This window comes from Halichoeres trimaculatus, unplaced genomic scaffold (genome assembly GCF_033239565.1).
Source record: "Halichoeres trimaculatus isolate MK-OKI-2021-1 unplaced genomic scaffold, fHalTri1.1 fHalTri1_scaffold_7, whole genome shotgun sequence".
NCBI classification, from domain to species: domain Eukaryota; kingdom Metazoa; phylum Chordata; class Actinopteri; order Labriformes; family Labridae; genus Halichoeres; species Halichoeres trimaculatus.
This window is the reverse complement of record NW_027437185.1, coordinates 12,573,414-12,595,518: the sequence shown is the minus strand read 5'-3', so window position 1 is coordinate 12,595,518 and position 22,105 is coordinate 12,573,414. Positions and strand designations below refer to the sequence as shown.

General features: G+C 41.9%; 2 protein-coding genes across 4 annotated transcripts; one reads left to right on the top strand and one right to left on the bottom strand.

Moving 5' to 3' along the window:
• Nucleotides 1–8,603, bottom strand: tent5d (terminal nucleotidyltransferase 5D). Of its 3 annotated transcripts, none has more exons than XM_074673491.1 (3): nt 8,035–8,603; nt 5,392–5,712; nt 1–5,064 (listed from the first exon to the last, which is right to left on the bottom strand). In XM_074673491.1, exons 1-3 carry the CDS (start codon nt 8,047–8,049, stop codon nt 1,702–1,704), a joined length of 3,699 nt encoding a protein of 1,232 aa, XP_074529592.1. In that variant the 5' UTR covers nt 8,050–8,603; the 3' UTR covers nt 1–1,701. The 3 variants fall into 3 exon arrangements, with proteins under 3 accessions (XP_074529592.1, XP_074529593.1, XP_074529594.1); XM_074673492.1 differs by lacking the exon at nt 8,035–8,603 and adding an exon at nt 7,753–7,772; XM_074673493.1 differs by lacking the exon at nt 8,035–8,603 and adding an exon at nt 7,020–7,040.
• A 1,275-nt stretch (nt 8,604–9,878) lies between these two features.
• LOC141793112 (charged multivesicular body protein 1B2-like) lies at nt 9,879–20,017 on the top strand. Its single transcript, XM_074673494.1, has 8 exons — nt 9,879–10,051; nt 10,384–10,481; nt 10,743–10,889; nt 14,300–14,368; nt 14,470–14,577; nt 14,699–14,742; nt 17,068–17,140; nt 19,232–20,017. Exons 1-8 carry the CDS (start codon nt 10,036–10,038, stop codon nt 19,277–19,279), a joined length of 603 nt encoding a protein of 200 aa, XP_074529595.1. The 5' UTR covers nt 9,879–10,035; the 3' UTR covers nt 19,280–20,017.
• The last annotated feature ends 2,088 nt before the right edge of the window (nt 20,018–22,105 follow it).

The window sequence follows — 22,105 nt, the reverse complement described above, 5'->3', positions numbered from 1 at the left end:
AGAGTTCCCCTTTATTCTTTTTTTATTATCAAAATGTACATGAATAAACTACAACAAAGGACTACATTAAAGAAGACATCAAAATGGGCAGCAATAACAGGGGTCAAAAACAGAACACATACCCAACCCAGACCAAAGCCCACCCTGTTAACACCCCCAGTGCAGTGAGATAAAGACATGCCAATGATGTCTCACATTGAGGCACTTGATTTTCCCTACCGAACCATCTTTGGTCATAGTTGCTGTTGCGCGGCTTTGAACTGAGACTACAAACAGGTCTGAGGTGGACTTGAACTAGTTCTATGTTGATTGTGTCTGGGTGATTTAGCGGAGAGGAGTCACGTGAGCTTCAATGAACTTCCTTAGTTTATGTGAGACTGATCTTCCATATTTAGAGATGACCCAAAGATGGTTATAACCTGACCACCTCCATAGAGTAAACTTTAGCATCAAATAAATCAACACGAGATAGTACAGTACTTCACGTGATTACAGAAGAGACTCCACGAGGGAAAAGAATCAAGCACTACATCTGAACACAATTTACCTGAAAACAATGCAGTTTATCCGCACAAGATATACTGTAATCAATATGCTGTACAGTCTATTGCAAAGGCAATGTAGTTGGCATCTTACCGTAGGAACTAACCAGTCTGTTTAACACTGAGTATCATCTTGGAAAGTCTTGCAAAAATAGATCAATTTTTATTAAATTTAAAGCCTTTGCTTTGACTTCAGGTTGTTATCTATATATTCAGCTACTCATGCATTGTATTGACTCATGTGCATACAGTTAACTCTATGTATGCCTGCTTATGTGTTTATCTGTGTGTATGTGCAGTGCATGCATGAGTATGTTCTGGTAAAAGTACTGTACACACTGATAGACTTATCCCTCCATTTTTTTTCAGAATACACCCATTTAGTAAAGGATTAACAAAGTTACATTAAACTGTTTAAGAAGCATAGTAGTCACACAGTATTTGGCAGTGAGAGAACAGTCCCAATTTATCCATGCACGATATTAACCACAGGCAAGGTCCACATTCTAAACAAACCCTTTAAGAACAACACATTAAGAACATGAAAAGAGTATACAAGAATTCAAGAACCTGGAAGTGTGTGTGTGTGTGTGTGTGTAAGATGAGAGAGAGAGAGAGAGATAGAGAGAGATAGAGAGATAGAGAGAGAGAGAGAGAGAGAGAGAGAGAGAGAGAGAGAGAGAGAGAGAGAGAGAGAGAGAGAGAGATAGTATGTGTGTCAATGTGTGTGTATGCGTGATTGTTTGTGAATATGTCAGTGCATGTGTGTGTGAATGTCAACAGCTCAGCTGGTTTCCTGAGGAGACCAAAGGGCTATGACTCATGCAGTGCATACAGCATTTTCTGGAATTTGAACAATATCGGAAGAATTATTACTTTCCCACAAAGCCCAGATAATTACACATAATCATGTTAGAACCTTGCAGAGTACTCGGGAAGTTTACTGTAAAACCCAATCAGTCCCACCCCCACAGGTCTATTATAGACCAAACAGTTAATCCCTGGTTTATATTTCCATTCTCCAGCTTTTCTTCATGGCAAGCACCTTCCCCCTGGTTTGAGTTTTGTGTTATTATGTGTGTGTGCATGTGTGTGCATGTGTGTGTATGTGTGTGCATGTGTGTCTACGTGTGTGTATGTGTGTGTGTTTGATTATGTTTCAGACTAGTCCAGTCTGTGAGTGCAGGTGCAGTGGGTAAGGTTGGTACAGCAGAGTCGACCCCCCTTGGGGGATGTAGTAGCTGCAGTAGCTGGGTTCTGCTAAGTAGGGGGCACTGTGCTCGGCCAGGTAGGGGGCAGGCTGGTAGAAGCACGTCACGTGGTCTGTGTTGGGGATAATGTTCTGCTCACCCAGAACCTTCAGTGCCAGCACTGTGATCATGTTCAATGTCTGACGGCGCTCGTGTCCCATCAGACACACAGTGCTGTCGTCAACCACGCGACGCAGTGTCATCAGGTACTGGTACTTGCTCCTCTCCTCTCCGATAAAGTGGTTTTTCAAGTAGGACAGGATCTTCCTCTGTTGCTCCTGCACATCAGGGAAATCAATGAAAAAGCGTGAGCACATGTAGCGCTCTAGTGTCTTTATCTGAGTCTCACTGGCAGGACGGTAGTCCCTGACCAGCAGGTTGCTGTATTTCAACAAGCCACCACCCCGGATTTCCTCAGGGTTCCTGGTAGCGATTAGGCGGTAGCGCAGGTGGTCCATGGCTGCCTCAAAGTCACCATACATGCTCTCAGCCAAGACCTCCACAGCAGGGACCGAACCAGATGCCTGAGGACTGATGCTCTGTTCAGGGATGTCTGTTGGTACCTCAGGGGCCTCTTTGTTCTCAGGCACGGCGCTGGATACCTCCGCTGGTGGAGAAGCAAATTCCTCTGGGCTCTCATTCTGAGAGTGAGGCAGCACGTGTGAGGTTGAGCTTGGGATAGTGATTGGAAAAGAGACGGGCTCTGCAACCCGAGGCGATGCTGAGATTAAATCTGGTTCTTTTTTATCCTCTGACTCTGAGAGAGGAATTCCTGGCTGAGGGGAGGCCTCTTTAATCGCTTCCTTGCTGTCTGTGTTCAGCATCAAAGACTCCATGTCTGAAGATACCTGAGGTTCAAAGTCCTCTGACTCCACTGGTGGAGTGAGACAGAGGAGGGGAGGGCTGAGGCAGGGGGAAGGTGGGCTGAGACAGAGTGGAGGGGGGCTGAGGCTGAGCATTGGGGGTGTCAGGTAAGGAGGTGAGCTGAGGCAGGATGAGGTAGGGCTGACGCTTAGAGGGGGAGAGCTGAAGCTTGTAGCAGGGCTGACAGCGCTGATCACTGAGGATGAAAGGCAGTGAGAGGGAGGGGTTGGACACTGAGGAGGGCTGAGGCTGGGGGGTGAGGGGGTGAGACAGGCTGGGGACAGACTGAGTACAGGAGGGGTGAGGCAGGAGACAGGAGGGGTGACACAGAGGGAAGAAGAGGGTGAACTCAGTGTGGTCTCTTGAGGGTTTTCATCTGTCTGGTTCAAGCCCAGCTTTTTGGTCTGTAGTTCTCTGTTGTCATCTTCATCGCTGAGCTCGATCTCTGAGGTAAGTTCAGGTTCTTGGATGTTTGGGTCGAACACGTCAGTGTGTGAAGGTAACATGTCCACTGGGTCAGGAGGCTCTGATTGTTTGGGTAGAGTTTCTGTGGGCACGGCCTGACTTTCCTCACTGGGAGTCTCGTGTTGAGACTGAGTTTCTTTTGAGCCCTGAATACTTATCTCATTTGAACTCTCTGTAGTTAACTCTTGAGGTAAAGCAGACTTGAGGTCCTCAGAAGAAGAGGATGTGATATCAGGGTCAGGATCAGGAGCTGAGGTAAGATCAAGATTTGAAGGTAGGATACTGGAAATGTTGGGTTCAGGCCCAGGGTTTATTCTATCAGACACGCTGGATGTCGGGATGATAACAGGGTCTGAACTTGGAGTTGTTGGCGGTGGGCTAAAGGCAGTATCAGGTTCAGGGCAGAGGTTTGGATCCAGACAAGACTCTGGGACAGTGTCGCTGTCAGAGAACAGACTGGGGTATGGACTTGGGGTTACCTTCCTGCACATCCTCCGAGGGGGTTTGGGAGAAGAGTGTTTGAGCACTACCATGTGAGCCAGACGATCTGAGGCCTTACATGAAGAAGAGGAAGAGGTCTTTTTGTCAGAAACAAGGCTTGGTGGTGCAGATAAAATATCCTGAGTATCTGGAGGGCTGAGGGCATCAAGTGTTTTAGGCGTTTTATCTGAGATCTCTGTGTGTAGTGTGCTGTAAATCTCCAGTGTGTCCTGTGTGCTGGGAGGCTGTGTGTTGTGAGGTGTAAGAGACATGGAGGAGTTAGAGCAGGGTCGATCAATACCCTCTGTGTCTGCAGTTTTTGCTTCTGGTGCTGAAATCTCTTCTGTCATTTCACTGATTTCTGTATCCTTCTCTGTCTCGGTTTCTGTCTCTGTCTCAGCCTTTCCTTCGTCTGCTAACTGAGTCTCTATCTCTGCATGTACAGATGTGCTGGAGTCTGGGGTGGTTACATGCTGTGTTTTATCTTTCTCAGTGCTGCTCCCGCTCTCAATGAGACGATTAGAGAAGTCTGTACTGTGCAATTCAGTAGAATCTAGAGACTCTGTTTGGGTTTTGTTTGAGGTTTTTGGCAACTCAGCCCGTTCAATGTGCTGTGTGAGTTGTTTCTGTTGGTCAGGGGGTTTAGTGTGGTTGGTCTGTTGTATTGAATCTGATCGTTCTTTGTGAGTTGAACACGGTGGTTGTTGGTTATCACAGGGATAAGTTTGCTCTGCGTGTTCTGCCTCTGTAAGGGATTCTTTCTGTTTCAACTCTGGCTCTTGTCTCAGTTCAGTTTGAGTTGATGGCTGAGTTTTCTCAGAGATTTGTTTCTTTTCTGCTGAAAGCTTTGGAGAGGTCTGGTCAGAGTCGTCAGACTTGTTTTCCCTGTGTTGTGATGCTTCTTTCAGGTCTGCAGGTGGTTCCACTTTGTTGTCCTTTTCACCCTCAGAGTGATTTGTCTGGTTTGAATGTTCAGCTTGATGTGACAGTTCTGTCTGGGACTCCTTTTCATGCACCTTGTCCCCCTGAAGAGACAGACTGGTTGGGGTCTCTTCTGTGTTGTGGCTCTCTGTTTTTGGAGAGCTGGCCTGTTTGAGGAGAGGGGAGGAGTCTTGATGCTCATCCATTGTTTGCTGCTCTCTAAGCTGCTCTTTAAGCTCAGCGGTGTTGTTTTTGTGTTGTGACTCCTGCTGCATGTAGGTCTCCAAGAGGCGATCCAGAATGATCTGGAAGGAGTCAACGCTGAACTCAAACTGCCGCCTCAGTGCGCTCACAAATTTGAGCTCTAGGTTTTTACCGCTGTTATTTGAGAGTGAGATGAGACTCCATCGGTCGTGCTCATTGAAGACTTTGACCATTTTCTGGACGTAGGCCTCCTTCATGGTGCCACTGCTGATCCGCTCCCTGTTGACTCCAGCAGGTAGGCAGTCCAGCAGGCAGCCCAGCACCGACTCTTTGATCACCTGAGAGAAGAATTCAACAACGTGACAGCTCCAACTGATGACTGCGGTAATCTTACTTTTATTGCTGAACTGAGCTTTTGTGAACATGTAATTTCATATGTTGAAGCCAATATTATTGATCAGCCTGGTTAATGTTCAATAGTGAAATTATGATTGGAATGTAACAGCAGCCCAGAATCAATACAGCATCCCCCCAGAGATACAACAGATACAGTGTTCTCCTTAAGGGTGATACAGGCGAATGAATGCCTGTCAGTGGGGCTGAATGGACTCCAGTGCTCAGCTGTTATTGCATTGAGCTGCTGTTAAACGGTAAAGTAATCATACCTGGAACTCCTCCTGACTGGGCAACTCGACTCCAAAGATGATGTCCAGGTCTTTGTAGCTCGTACCGCTGTCTCTGACAAGGACGTGGCTGGCTGTGGAGCCATTCAGACGAACATCTCTCACTGTGATCCCCTGCTTCTGGAGCCTGGCCCGCACAGCTATGATTATGTCTCGGGGACGCAGCTCCAGTGTTGGAAAGTTCCCACGGCCGTGGATTGGAACGACCTCTGACAAAACCTGATGGAGAACCTCCACCTGCTCAGCATTCAGGCTGTGGAACCGCTGACTGGATTTGGTTTCAGACATGCTGCTGCTGCTGCCCTGAAAGGAGAGGGAGGAGGACAACAGTAAGAATTAATTCTTACTCCCCACCAAAATATGTGTGCTCTCTTTGTGTAACAAACACACAGCCCACACATAGCACTCACTCACACTCCTATGCACACTCCCTGCCAGTCTGCTGTCTCTAAGTCACAGCTTGGCTGACAGCTTTTCCACAATGCTAATGTAACTGCTGTGTTGACAAGATGACACATGAGCAATACACATAGATGTGCTCTGCGTTAAACCTCCCTCCGCTTGACCAGATTACAATGAAACAAGATTATATGTACACAGGAATTTGGAAATCGAAACCTAATGCAGTGTTGAAACCCAACATTTATTTACAATCTGATACAGCACATTCCTCCCCCTCAAAATAAATAAATAAATGCTGAAAATAACAACAATGTTATAATCAATTCAAATGATTGTGTAAGAATGTGATAGCATTGTCAAAAACACACAGACATGCAAAGACTGACAGAATCTTTATTTATTGATTGTTTCCACCAGAGGAGCAAGGGTTAAGCTGAATGAGTCATCACCAGCAGACTGCATTAATCACACCAACGTCACTAATTAAAGACACACATCTGTTTTTGTGTCTGGGTGCACCACATGATGTGTATACATTACAAACAAAGGATGCCACAAACACACAGGAGAGTGCACAAAAGCTTTGATTCGACACCTTTTACAATTAAACCACAAACTGGAACAAAGTACGGTTTCACATCAGTCAACTATTTCAGTTTGACACGGTTGTGTGATCCTCCTGGTAGTTGCGCACAAATTCTTTACATCCAGAGTGCATCAGTCATTTTGTGTGAACTGGATCCATTTTTCAATAAAACAAATATCTGCATAACAAAGTCAGTCAGGAGAGTTTCTGCCATATTTCTGAGTGTGTGATTGTGGCAGAACATAAAAGTGTTTCAGAGAGAGTGCGCTCGTACTTAACTGTGCCACTGTGGTTCGTAGCAGCCCATTATGATCTATTGTTTGCACAAATCAATGGATGTCACTCAGCGCTGCAGCTGAATGTTGCTGATTGCTATGATTTGTCAATACTAGCAAGGTAAACACTGTGATACTAATGAGCAATAATGGGATGCTTTCTGGTAAAAGTTTGTCAGACATCTGAGTGCTATCGTCTACAAAAGCCACAAACAATCTATCAGAGTGTTTATAAAATGTCTAATACATTACAACAGGCACTTCAAAACAGCACTCTACTCAACAGCAGCTGCATATCTTCAAAAGAATACCTGTCTGTTCACTGAAAAACAATCAAGTATTCTTACCAGAAGACAAAGGAGTCAAGTCTGAGAACAAACAACTCCTCAAAGAAACTGCCATGGATCAGACTTCTCTTTGTGTCCCACTACAACGAGGTAAAAACCAAGGTGCAGAGAATCGCAAGAACACAACCAGAGGTGGTATACAGCCCCAGATGTTGATGCTGATCGCATATACAAAGAAAAAATGTGCTCGGGAGGCAGAGGAGCACTGCAGGACTGTTTTCCAGCTACCCCAGTATCTCCCCCTCCCCTTTAGCACTCTTCTGCAAACTTGCAGCCTCAGTGACTCATCCAGGCGTATCGGCTCAGCTCACATACAATCTATGGCCACTGAAAACCCCAACAAATAAGATTGTCTCATATGCAGAGCAAAATCTAAACATACACAAGAAAGATGCTCAGTCATTTTTATTTATCATATAATCTAAAAAAGTGGTGACTGAGGGGACAGAACTACTCAGTGCTGTCTAAAGAAAACTCTTTTAAGTATCGGTGCATGTCTCTGACTTTTTCACATGCTCTATGGCTCTAAACACATAAAACTTCTCTTTTCTCTTGCATTCACTTGGACAGTTATGATCCCCTGAGGTATGCCTAAGACTGAAGTAGAGTGACAACTAAGTACTGGATGTGATCTTAAGCTCAAAGTGGATGTTTGCTGGCCAAACCTGTCATTAATTGTGGTATAAAGGATTACAAAATGTGTGTCCAAACCATACTTTAAAAGTGAAACAACCTAATGTTTCAGTTTATCCTCGTGATTTTTCACAGTCCATCACAAGCTCAATGTTCCAGGGAGTGATCCAGAGCCACGCTGCTCCTCTCTAATCACCTAATCGCGCGCTTACTCACTCCTGAGATACCAGGTGAGGTCAATTAACTGCAATTAAGCCCCTGGTGCGATAAAGGGCGGAAGCACTCCAGAGAAACACTGTTAAAAACACATCAAATGCCGGTTTTCACACTCCACGCTACCATACACAAGCGAATTATACTTAACACAACGTTAGCTGCTTACCTGTTGCTGTGGCATCTGAGGGAGCGACTGGCTCCTGGCTCTACAGAAGAACTAAACCTTGAGCATCCACCGAGTTTCTGGTCCGCTGAGTCTGGGGCTCTTTTTTGAAGGATTGGTGCTCTTTTGGAGTCCTTACCCACTCCGGAAAGACTCGGCGCTGATGCAACTCTGTCTCTTATAAGGCATATGAGGCTAGAAGCAGCGCGCGAGTTCATTCGGGCGCTGTCCACGAGCTCGCGTGGTGCTGAAATGAAGACTGGAATGAGTCCTCGCTCTCTTGTTTTCTCCTCCGGCCGCCCGGAGCGTAACGCAGTTTCCATAGCGACCTGCCGTCATTCAGCTATGACTGGGAAGTGTGTGTTTGTGTTTGTGTGTGTACAACAGTCAATGGGCACAACTGTGATGGTGGAGTTGTGTGATGTTTCTGGTGGCGCAAACGGGTTAATAGGTTTAAAACGTGTGTTCACGTGTATTCCTCTTAAAATAACACTGCATGACAGCCTGAACATTTTTGGTGCACTATAATGACTTATAAAGAACTTCAAAAACTATAAATATGCACTTACAAGCATATTTTTATGTAGCCTATATTTATAGGCTATTATGAATTATCGTGTATGTGTTTTTGTCGTGTGTTTACAAATGATAGATCCTACTTAAAATGTTACAACACGGTATCATCTCGGATGCTACAACATATCCAAAATTTGTGTTTTGCACCAAGTTTGAACCACTATCGGACAACATATGTAGACCCAAAGGCTATAAAGCCTAAAACAGAAAACTAATGAACCATTTTTGGGACATTTTGATGCACTTCTTGTTCACTTCTTAAGTCTCTTCCACGCACACGTCATTATAGCCTACCTAGTACTGTGTCCATACAGAGTATCAGCAGCTACAGTATGAGTCATCCATGCTTCTCCCTCCCCCTGACCAGCCGTTGATCCCCCAACCCCAGCCCCCCTCGACTGGACAGTGTGCACACTGGAACCTTCCTCTCTTTGGACAGCCGATGATGAAGATCTTGATGCTTTTGCATTTTCTACCTGTTCGTGTCATCCCTTTGATGCTTACATGCCTTAATCACTCCTGTATGTTTCCGTCAGCTCGCCGACCATTACAGACTAACGCTCACTTTTACAGACAACTGCATAAAAACGACTATTAGTCGTATTCGAGATGATGCACCAGAAATTAAAAAAACCAGACGAAAAAGAAAAAGCGTCAACGCAAAAGGCGAGTCCAAAAGGTCAATTTACTCTCTCACCAAAAAAGCACAAATGACGTCACTAGACGTGTACCACAACCTACCGATACCGGGTACAAACTATTTTTAGCCTGGATAGAACTTGTCTGCTGTGGACACGCGTGCCCGTCCACTCCTCAAACAGCCGTGACGTAGGAGGCGCGAGCACGCCATGCAAAATCGTGACCGTGTGACGACAGGGAAAGAAGGCAATCGTAGGTAAGGGCTGTATCCAAAGATGAAACACGTTGAGAGAGTTCACTGAAGGTATCAACCGGAAGTTAAATAAATCAATAGTTTAAAATAATACTAAAGAATCTTATAATATATGCTTATCTGTAACAGATTTTGCCAACTCTTTTCACTGAGCCCTCCAGGTTTTGAATAGAACATATAATATGGGAAAATTAATCCATAGTAGGCATTGTTTCAACGACATTGTGTTGAGCATGCGTTGTACAAGATGATTAGATATCATTTTCTTTGCTACTTGAATTAATTTATAAAGCATTTTTTAAACGTATTAGATACAGCCTAACACACACAATTAACTGACCAACCTGGCCGCCTGCGTTTTGAACAAACACGGAAGCACGCCTCCATGAGCGCTCTTGCCTCGATACAGTTACAAATTTACGCTAGCTTGAAAAATCAAAACAAACAACTCTGGGACGTACCCTAAGTGAGTGTCCGGATGCTTCTCAGTTCCACTGCACAACCAGAAAGAGAAACTGCTACAGGAAGCCTTCATCATGCCGAACATGGAGAGTATCCTTAACTGTGCTGTCTGAATATACATAACGGAACATACAGCTACATACCAACTGTTAGCTGAACCCACTGTAGACTGGGCTTGGATGCTAATCATGTCATCGATTACAGGGGAATTCCGCCTAGTCATTCAATAAAAACAAGACATTTTTAGCTTTTTTTAAGTACACAACTTGGATACAACTTGGTTATATATTTGACACATTTACAGTATTCGCTTGAGTGAAACCAGCACTGTCTTTGTGCGCTTCATTTTGTATTTCCACATTTTCTCATTTCAATTTGATCCACGTTTCACGTGAATGAACCATCCCTTAACAACCCAACAGAACAACTGTTCAATCTAAAGTATGCTGCCAAGGAGCTCCAGCGCAATTCCAAGAAATGTGACAAGGAGGAAAAGGCAGAAAAGGCCAAAGTGAAGCAGGTTGAATTGAATTGAATTGAATTGATTTTTATTTCGGTCATGTCGACACACATATACAGCATCACACATTGTCAATAGATGATCACATTGTACATGTCCGAAAGGGAAGACGGGAGAAGCAGAGCTTATCTAGTCCCGTCCCCGTTTACTCAATATTTAGCTGGTTTTAATGTTAATTAGAAGACACTAAGATCCAGGACCAGTCTTGGCTACAAATCAGATACTGTACATCCTGCTATATCTCGTCACCTTTTTTTCCAGGCTATCCAGAAAGGTAACATGGAAGCAGCCAGGATCCATGCAGAGAATGCCATCCGTCAGAAGCATCAGTCCCTTAACTTCCTGAGGATGAGTGCACGAGTGGATGCTGTTGCTTCTCGGGTGCAGACTGCTGTCACTATGAACCAGGTGGAGATAACTTGTTACTTTCTGATCATATGGTGTGAACAAGATGAAAATCCAAGAATTACTCCAACAATGTTTATTCTGCTCATTCTCTAATACAAACCTGCCCCCAAAGGTAGAGATGTAGTGTGAAATATTACTCTGAATATAATGTAATGACAGATTTTGTTCAAAGAAAACATGTTCAATTCTAAAACAAAGAAAATAATTTCTTTTGGTAGATTTATACTCTGATTTATCAATTGTCCACTTTATTTGATGGCAGTAAAACATTTTTTTTTTAAGTTGGGACGTGGCAACAGGAGACTGGAATTGTTTTGAATATTAAAAAAATATTGAAATTGAGAAAAATAACTAACAACAGAAGCAGAACCAATTTATTGTAATTTCTATGACACAATAGTATGGAATGTGTCCTTTGGTACATTTCCCAGAAGTTGGTAGAAAAAAGACAATAATGTAAATGTAAAGTTAAACAGAAGAGGCAAAGAAAGGAAGTAGTAAAATGACAGTGATTAATATGGTCATAGAGGTTTAGAAGAGTCAGGAGTCATAAGGGGTCCCCAAACTTTTTCCCATCAGGGCCAAAAAACATTTTTTCTTCTCTGATGGGGGGCCAGGGTCAGTTTGTAAAAAAAACGGGGTGGAATAGAAAAGTTTCGTTTCATTCATGTGTAAGTCTCCATCACGTGGCCAGACTAAAAAAAAATCATAATGCATTTCTGGTATTGTTCAGGGGGTCGGGCAAAATGTGGAGGCGGGCCATATCCAGTCCCCAGGCCATAGTTTGGGGACCACCGCTTTAGGGTCTTTTGATTTTCAAGTGCTAAGTAGCTTTAATGCATCTTTAGAGTTCAAAGTAAATTATTGAAATTAAGATTCTGAATTTTACTTCTGCTATTATAAGACACATAAAGTAGTGAAGTTGTAGTTCTGCTTTGCCAGACTTATAAAAACAAGCAGCGTGTCTGTAGACTAAAGGGAAACTTTAAGAATTACGCCAAAAATGAAATAGACAGATTATTTTATGCGGAGGAACTGTTCCAAAGTAAGTGTGATGAAGTTTCGTCAGCAAGTCCACAAAAAGAACAAGTAATATAAAACTCTTTTTTTCTATTATATTTTTTGAGAACAACTCTGAAGAAGAGAGTTTGAAACAGACATCCTGCAGTTTGTTGATTATGTACCTGGAAGAAAAGGGTCCAAATGGTTTCTTCTTGTTGCTTGAGACTGATTTTCTCCAAAAGTAGATCACACATGGGACCATGTTGGTGTCTTTCTGAAAGAAGGATCACACCTCCTTTTTTTCTTGTTTAAGAAGTAGATTTTTCTAAAGTTGTGCCATTCAATGTCAATGAGTGAGGAGTAACAGAGGGCTCAGTATAACTCCTAAATAACACAATAACAGTTCTGGGAACATCCAATACTAAAGAAAACTCTTTCAGGGGGACAGGGATATGATAAATAGGCAAACAGGTGCAAATAAGAAACATTAGCTCTTGTTGACTGAAAAACACTAACGAAAAGGTGGGAAAATATGATAGGAGGAGATAGGAAGGAGATAATTCACCTTAAGTGTTAAATAACAAGAGTGACATTGAGTGGTGAATCATCAGCATGTGTTCATGTTTTGTTATTCTGGTGTTGTGCAGATAAAACTGTCATTGCTTGTGGAAAACAAAAACAGAAGTACGAATCAAAGTCATCTTACATTTTAAGTGAGATAAGTGAGTCCCACCTTTCTGCAATGTGCTCTATAACACATTTCATGCAGAATGAATACTACATACTACTTGTGCTTAAATTGGAGCTATCTCAGCCAGTGCAGCCCCTGATAGGTTAGTAGAGTATAAACTTCTATTAAAGTAGAAATTAAAGCAGGTGCAACCCAGGGCAGAGCGTTTGAGGAAAACTCTGTTATTGGGAAGCTCTGATCCTCAGGCACTAAGATGACATCACATTCATTACAAGCCAGGCTCAGAAGCAGCATCTTAGGTAAACCAAAATCCATCAATCAACAGATAAAATGTAGTGTAGTAAGACAGAAACAAACAGATAGCAGAGATAGAGAAAAACAGTGGCGTGAGCCATGTGGCTGGCACTGGCTGCAGTCAGAGGAAGCATGTGGGAGCTCAACAGATGCCTCTGTAGTTGAGTCTACAGGTACAAGGGATCAGGAGTTGATGAGGTGTGGAGGTCAGAGGCTGCTTTAAAGGGAAATCCAGGAGTGTAGCTTTGATCAACATTAAAGTCATAAACAGTCCTGTAGTGGAAATCACTGTGTGAGCTCTGGAAATTCCCTGAGAAGCATCGTAATGGACACAGTGGAAACCGTATGGAAACCCCATCCAGGAATATTTCTTCCCCTCAGTCTGAGCTAATTTCAGATGGTCTAAGGTAAAACTGTCCCGAGGTCAGATAACATTTGAAACTTAGTTTGGAAATCAGAGACACTATGGGCTAAAGAGGTGAACATCTTTTTTTGGAGATAACATGGCTCTCAAAGACTGGTCCAGAGTGGTCACCAACTAAACAGAGTGGTCACCATGGACTTGGTCTCACATTTTTGTGCTGTTGGCATCTAATTTAAAATGAGCGTAATATTCCCCATTTTTCAGAATCTGTTTGGGTTTTCTTTGTTTTCAAGTCTTCAGGCTTTATTTTTATTTCACCTTTTATACTCGTCCTGTTATTTTTGTTAACAGGCATCAAAATGTGTATCTTAATATCTCTGTGCATGTGCCCAGTATACATATTGAAATCACTGTAATATTTCTGAGGTTAAAGAGCCACAGAGTGTAAAACGATTACAGTAAAACATCCTAAGTAGTCTTTTATAGAGATCCAATGAGTAAAGAGGCTCCCAGACATGCAAACAGAAAGACGCCAATTTTAAAGCATCATTAGACGTGCTTCAGACGTTCTGCTTATAGCTTCTCCCTCTCATGGCAGTGACAGCCTCTTTAATAGTGTCAATTTAGATTCAGTGTAGGATGGGTCTCATTACACAGAACAGAAGTGAAAATTGTCTTAAGAAATGGGTTCACAGTGTGAAATCTGTAAAGTACATCTAACTGTATGTTATTGCCTGCCTCATAAAAGATTAATACATTAGCAGGAATAGTTGACACATTTACCTTAATTATTTTGATCTCTGATGGGCTCGTTTGATGAGTTTAATAAGTGTTATGGAGTGGATTAGGATGGAAGGTAGTGGAGACATTGTATTTGGTTGTAAAAGTACAAGTGACACCTAGTGGAGGCATCACAGCACAGCACTCTAATGTTAGGCACATTAACAGCAGCCTGTCTCTGTCATTTTAAACGCTCTTTCTGCTTTTATACAAAACTAATTAGACCAGAATCAAGAGCCAGCTGAGGCTCCAGTGTCTTAATAACCTGTATGTGCCTAGGTATCTAAATCCATGTCTGGAGTGGTGAAGTCCATGGACGCTACACTGAAAAGCATGAACTTGGAGAAGGTGAGGAAACATATTCATGTACATTCAACTAGCAAAGTAAAATAAATTATACCACTGAAAGATGCCCAGTCTGTTGAAATCCCTATACTTCTTCCTCACAGATCTCTGCATTAATGGATAAGTTTGAAAACCAGTTTGAAACCCTTGATGTGCAGACAGCTCAGATGGAGGACACCATGAGCAGCACCACCACTCTGACAACACCTCAGGTAAATGAGAACAAAATGTGCTCCTCTGGATACTTCTGTCAGGCTTTCCAGGTAATAATACCAAAACTTATTCTTTTGAATCAATATTCAAGCACTGATACATTCCTTTGTTGGTCCCTAGAATGACGTGGACCTGCTGATGCGTGAGATGGCTGATGAAGCAGGGTGAGTAAGGCTCATATTAAAAAGAAACCACAGCAAGAAAAAGACAGAAAAAATTAGGACCCCCCAAAGGGACGTGAAGAAATCGTTTTCAGGTCAATCCTAAAAATCTTTGTAGGATTTTGAGAAACTTTTGAGGTAGACACAAACATTGTTTCCTCTGGTACATAACCACTGGAGGAAGGAGGTAGTGGAAGTTTCTTCACAGATCTGGCCTTTCCAGATCAATAACTCATCCGTGGGGCAGTGCTTCGATAAAAGTAGCTCTTTTTTTAACGATAGAAGACAGTGAGTTACAACCTGATTTTCATCATCACAAGCTGCCCTTTGTTCTGGAGAACTTACACAGAATGCAGGGACCATATACATATGACAACCCCAGTTTGAAAAAATGTTGGGACACATAATTTGATAGTTTACAAACCATTTTAAGCCTGTGTTAAATTGAAAAATAATACAAATACAGTACATCAAATGTTAAGACAGAAATCTTATAACTAAGTTTGGACGGTCAAAAAACACTTTTAAGTCATGAAATACAAAAACAGACAAACATAAAAAACTGGCAGGAAAATGAACATCTTCCGGTTAATTAGGTGAGCTTGAAACAGGTTAGTAACATGAGTGGGGACGAAGAAAAATCATCCACAGAGGCCGCGTCTGTCATCAGTAAATATGGAAGCAGGACTCACCACAGTGTGACAGACTGTGTGAGCAAATAGTTAATCAGTTTCAGAATGAATATCTTCAACACAACATTAAAAATTCTTTGTGGGTTTAATCATCTTCAGTTCATAATGTCATTTCAAAGATTTAGAGGATCTGTGAAAATCTCTGTACTTAATGGACAACTTCCTGAACCAGTACCAGAGGGCTGGGACCTTCAGGTAACATCGTAAAGCAGATATGACTCTGTAGTGGAAATCACTGCATGAGCTTGAAAAAAATTATGTGTAAAGTAGGGATGGGTTCTGAATTAGGTACTTTTGCAGGTTCCGACCGAATTCTGTCAAAAGTACCAGGTACCGATTCACAAAAAGGTAAGGTAAAACCAAAAGGTACCATGTTTAGGTACCTAAATGCATCCTTGTGACTGCGAGGGAATGGAAGAGTAGGCAATTTCCATGCTGGACATGAATACAGCATTTCAAGGTTATATGTGAAAGAATAAATATGTTAAATTGAAAAAAAAAAATTATTATGAAATAAATTTATATTTTTTACCACACAAACATAAAAAAGTACTGGAAATTGGTACCTTTGAGTACCGGTACCAATTGCCAGGTACCGGGTATTGCTACCATACCGTTTCAAATGTGAAAGGTACCCATCCCTAGTGTGTTTACAGCTTGTCTCAGCAGCCACAAATGTAGAAGAAAATGCACCATTTAAAGAGAAAACCATTCAGACATGATCCAGAAACACCAGTGACTCCTCCTGGCCTGAGCTCATGGAGGAGAGGGAGAAAACTGTTCTGTGGTCTGACGTCACAAAATGAGTCATTTTTGGAATTCAGGGACGCTGCATCCTCCACACCAAACAGGACAGAGACCACCTGGCTTATTGTCAGTGCACAGTTTGAAAGTCTGCATCTGTGCTGGTTCAGGGATTCAGAAATGTCTGAGGCATGAGGAGCTTCTGCATCTGGGAAGGCTCCTTTGATTCTGAACATTATAGATAGGTTTTAAAGATAGTGTTTTTTTAAGGGAGTGCCAAACCACATTTTGCTTTTAAATTTTAAACACTATTTTTTGTATTATTCGAGTCCAGGGGCGACAGTAGCCTGCTTGCAATAATGATTTGCCAAATTGGCATATTATTTCATAAAACATACAACAAAGGAGATCTCAAACTGTTGCGCTGCTGAAATCCTATACCAGGCAAGAATAAGACATTTCACTTTCAAAACTCCAGAAACTTCTTGGTTCTCAATGGAATTGCTTCCCAAACATTTACAGTTCTTACACTTTTTACATTTTTTACTGTTTGAACATTTCATGTTTTATTTGCTTTGCTAAATTTAAGGTCCAAATGATTTGCAAACCAATGAAGCTTTGTCTTTATGAACATTTTACAGCATCCCAACTTTTTGTAACTGACTTTGCACTTTATTCATGAATACTTTTTGTAAAAATGAGAGAATAACCTTTAGAATATGATTTTCCAGATGCTAATCTCTGTAACAAAAATAAAATCCTGAACTTGTGAGGCTTAAGATTAATGTACTGCCTGAAGATGCTGCGTTGAAGTGATTACAGTGGCCTCTTTTATTATTCCCATAGTTCAGATTTTTCTGTGACAGTGATTCTTTGTTTTTCCTTGTTTTAGGTTGGATCTGAACCTGGAGCTCCCCTCAGGCCAGACTACGTCACTGGCTTCATCTGTGGCATCAACAGAGCAGGTAACACTTCCACGACTATCTTTGTGCTGCTGCTATTTTGGGTGTTTTTACTTTCCCTGAGCAGAAGTCACACATTGTCTTTATTGTATTTTGCGGTCTCGGTGCTAAACATGGAGTAGTGTCACCCAAATCATGATTTAAAGTGACACTCCTCTGATTAATACTAAACATGAGTTGTGTACAGAATGTAGGTTTTCTGACAAAGTTTCATTGTGAAAATAAATATTTTATTACCAGTGGAATCTCGTCGAAAAACCTTCTGCAGCTTTTTAACCCAGTGTGCTCCTGACGTGGGGGGATATCCTGAATTATCTGTAGCACATGCAGCACCCTGAGAGGACCTGTTTCCTTTCCTGAGGCTTTGTACACATGTAGCTGGGTATTTTTCAAAAACTGATATCCCTTTGTTTTTGAAAACACTTTCATTAGCGTGCACCGGGCATACCTGTCGATAAGTGTGACTTGAAGCAGGCCAAACCCATACGTGGCAGACGTGAAACCAAGTTACAACTAAGAATATGAGACAATGCTGAAGTGCTGTTTTTCGAGTGTTTGCTTGTACCAGAAGTCACATACACACCAAGCCTAAAAAAGCTGTTTTCAAAGCAGAAATTAAGTATTTACAGCCTGGTTAAAAAAAAAGTCTCCTGTCTGAATTGCTAAGTTTACTATCGGCACACACTGTACCAGAAGTGATTTTTTTTGTCTAACTCTGAGGTTTAGAGGAAATTAAGAACGCGAGCTGGCCCACTCAGAGGCACAGCTCAGGTCACGTGACTGACAGGCGTCCTATAGCTGTACAGGAAGCTCTTGCCACGTCCAATGTGGCCGCGATTCCTGATGCTTCAATTTTCGTTTCAGAGGAGTGACGTCAGGGAGATTACGTCCATGTTTCATACAGTCTATGCATGAAACCCACACTATCCCATCCAAGAAAGCCCCTGTCATACAGCTGTGAGGTTTGAGAACCAAAAACTCAATTTCCCAGTTTACACATGAAACCATGAAACTAGAGATTTCCAAAATCTAAACTTTGGCTGGAGTTTTCAGAAGGTTTTTTTTTTTTTTTTTTGGTGACATAAAACTGCATTTTCATCTGGATGACAGGCCTTAAAGTATAAGAATCTATGTGGTTTACCTGCCAATTTTCAATCAGATGCTTACGCTTCCTCGCGTTCCCTACTTTTGAGCGTAAAATGCATCCCAGTTTCATGTTAGGATGTTGTCTCACCTCATGCAGAGGCTCTTAAGCAGACCACAAGAGACTTCTTTCAAGGGTGTTATGATACAAAGTCAGTTCATGCTTTCAAGATTGGGAAAGGGTTTGCCTTAAGTGATCTTGGATAACTTAAAACCTTGCAGACCTCACACCAAAGAATTTAATCTAAATTCAGAGTAAGGGGAAAGTGAGTTAACAATTTGTAAATCTTACCATTCTGTAGCTTAATGCACTTCTCTGCTGTGGATCTCTGAGCACAGAACATCCACAACAACAATAACTCTATCTCCAAAAATGATGTAACCCCTGTGGTGAGAGGCAGTCTGAAACAAAGCAGAGTATTCAGCCTGCCTTTTTTTTTTTTTTTAACCTAAACAGCGACTGTTTGGATCAATGTGATGCACAGCGGAAAAGGGGGATTCTATTGCAGGAAGTGTTTAAACTTGAAGATGTTTGGATATGTTTCCCATTATGACAACTCACCAGTGGAATTTATCGTAACCACCATAACTCAAGCTGACCACAGCCGCTGTCTGAAAGGGCATAACTAAAGACATTTAATCCTTTACCTTTCAAGCCAACGAGGGTTGAGTGATACTCTGAGAAGAATCACTTCTGGTCCAGCTCCTTAAGCTGCCCTGTTAAAGGTTTTTTTCTGACTTCAAGCCCTATCTAAACCTAGGAGGGTTTAGGATTTTCTGGGATTATTGCAAGCTTATAACCACTAATACGATAATAAAAGAAAGATCTTTTGGGTTTTAAAATGGACTTTGAGATGGAAATATTCGTCTCAAAATACTACGCTGCAGCTGAAACCCACTACATCTCTGTTGCCCTGACTGTTTCTTCATTTTTTTTTGTGCTGTCACCAGGACGAGCTCTCCCAGAGGCTGTCCAGACTGCGAGACCAGGTGTCATAGTGATGCCGAAAATGACAGGATCATACAGAGGGGGAAGAAGAGGAGAAGAGACAGAGTTAAAAATGGAGAAAAATAAAAAAGGTGCCATCTGCCTGTAAGCTGTGTTCCCTCCTGTGTGTGTCAGGTTTGTTGCTGGTGAGAAATGAAGAAGCTGTCTAACAGCAGAGAAGTGCTGAGGGGATATTTAATGTCCTGAAACCTACTGCGTCACATGCAGACCCTAATGTTATTTGCACACTCATATTTAACACATGTTGGCGTATTTATTTAAAGTTATTTATCCTAAAGTATTAAACTTGAACATGATCCGGGATCCTGTTTGTGAGCAAAGTGTTGAAACATTAGCGTAGAATTGATTGCTTTTACCTTAATGTTTTTATCCTGTTTAAAATGCAAAAAGCAATATATTAATTTATTTATGTATTTATTTTGGACTGACTGACTGACGGACTGTGTGAGTTGCTGTATTGTAACTTTGTTCTGTTCTTAGTGCATGACTGAGGATGTGGAGACCTCTAGTGTTGCTGCTGTCTCTTTCTGTTCTGCTCCAGTTTGTGGCTCTCATGTTGATTCTTATTTCACTTTTTATATCCACCAGAAACAGGGCTCTGTGTTAATGTTTGCTTCAAGTACGCTTTGGAGAAAGCTGGTATTTACAGATGTGCATGTAGCAGTTAACACGTCAGTGGTTCACCCACTGATATGCAAAGACCTCATCAATAAAGGCTTTTAACAAGTTTCACTTGTCGCGTTCTTCCTCTCAGTGACTTGCTCTGTTTTGGACGAAGTATGCTTCCCTGCATACCTCTCCATTCCTCTTTTTCCATCCCACCCCCCTCCTTCTCCTCTCCAACAGGGAACAGATGAGAGGTCAAAGGTGTCACCTGTAGAGGAAGCCGCCTTCTGCCGCTCGCATGCCAGTGCACACACACACACTGCCCACCAACTCCCTGGAGACCCCCAGCACTCAGCTGGGAGCCATTACAGGTGATGTCCCTGCGCACACAGATAACTATACATGAGCAAATCTGCAGCTCTGTAGCTGATGTGAGTCCTCCAGAGTGACACTCAGCCACCTCTGGCCCTTTTTGTGTCCCTTCTAATCATCATCAGGACACACTTAACTACGTTCACAATCATCATCAGCGCACCATGCCTGACATGAGGCTCTATTTGGTCACATACACACATACTTCAAATCCTCCTAAAAGCTCTCACCCCACAGGTCCAACAGCTGTCAGTCATTTCTGCCAGGAGTTAGATCAGCTCAAATTGAAATTCCAAACCCTTCTGCTGTCAAAGCCACAAGTTCTTGTTGGTAAGCTTTGTTTGGACTTTTTTTTTTTACCTATTTTGAAATGATTAAAGCCAAACGAGTCTTTCATGGCTTATTTTCTCCTCTGCTCTGTTCCTCTGAACATGTGCAGGGATGTCTCTTCCAGATGTGCAGCAGACAGCTCCTGTACGAGCACTGCTCTTGGAGAAACCTGTGTTTGCATCCATGTGTGTATATCAGGTGTTGATACCTGGCTGCTTTCTTTTTCTCTCCTGTCCTGTGAGTGGACTCGCTGACAGGCAGAGATCCGGTGGGCTGGTGGTCCTGTCCTGTGACTGATCTGTCTGTTAGGACAGGGGGGAGAGGTACTGAGAGCCACACACACACACACACATACACACACACACACACGCTCAATGAAAAAGCTTTTAATTACAACAAGTGGGATTGGTTAGAGGTCTCCATGATTCATGCACAAGAAATGAGACAGTGTGTTTCCAGACAGTTAGTCAGAAGATGAATCCAGCAGGAAAAGACGGATATAGCAGAAGCCCATACTCTTATCTTGAGAAAAAGACTTAAGATAATTATGTTTTACATGTTTAAATGGTAACCTAATAGTTCAACTAATAATTAAAACAAAAACCAGAATATCATGCTCAAATTATAAGCATTAAATAGTCTCTTTGATTTGATTTGCAGTAGCCTTACGTGATTTACAATGCAGAATACTCTTTTTATCTGAAACACCTCATTTCAGCTACTGCTTTTTAAAGCCAACCCACCATGAAAAAATCATGCATTCTAGAAACTTCCTTCACTGTTGCTGTTTAAACATGTTTTTCTTCTTTTGAATGACACATTTCATAGCCTGTGATCACTAGATATATGAGTCAGCTCACCTTTATTTTTTTCTGACAGGTGGATCTTCCACCTGGAAAACTCTGATGGCAGCTTCCTGTGCTTGTAGCTTAGTCCACTTTAGTCAGTTTGACATGAACTGGATAGTGTATTTTTATAACAAGAGCAAAAAAATGCAATTATGTTGGTTACTAGAAGGAAAAATATGGAAGGATATGTTTAAGATGAGTCACCACAGTTTGATCTTAAGGTTGTCCTCAATGAGGAAAAAAAAGAAGGCAAAGGGTCCATGACCATTCATTCATTTTGATGTATAACCAGCATTCATCCACTTTAGTTATTTTTTTATTTTTTTTTAATTTTTTTTTTTTAAATCTGTTATATCTGCAATTTCCTGACACTGAGAGACAAGGCTCTCCACAGAAAAAAAAGACCTAAACTTGACACTACCCTCTTCTATGGTTTGCACAGGTGTGATGAATTCATGGCTAACTTGGATAACTACAACTGAAAACATGCAAAAACATTTTGGCACTTAGTAGGAAAAAACAAAACAAAACAAAACAAAACCTTAAGAGTTACTGAAAGTTTTTTTTTCTTAGTGGCCTCTGAAAATGTCTTATTTGGCTCCAATAAAAAGATGGACACAAGCCAAGTTAACAACAGCCAGCTAGGCATTAGCTAAGTGA

What these genes read in the sequence shown, in the direction of transcription:
- tent5d (XM_074673491.1), bottom strand. An exon ending in CCAGTCAGGAGGAGTTCCAG is followed by an intron (nt 5,065 to 5,391) that starts GTATGATTACTT and finishes TTCTTCTCTCAG; the next exon opens with GTGATCAAAGAGTCGGTGCT.
- LOC141793112 (XM_074673494.1), top strand. An exon ending in AAAAGGCCAAAGTGAAGCAG is followed by an intron (nt 10,482 to 10,742) that starts GTTGAATTGAAT and finishes CTTTTTTTCCAG; the next exon opens with GCTATCCAGAAAGGTAACAT. An exon ending in GAGATGGCTGATGAAGCAGG is followed by an intron (nt 14,743 to 17,067) that starts GTGAGTAAGGCT and finishes TCCTTGTTTTAG; the next exon opens with GTTGGATCTGAACCTGGAGC.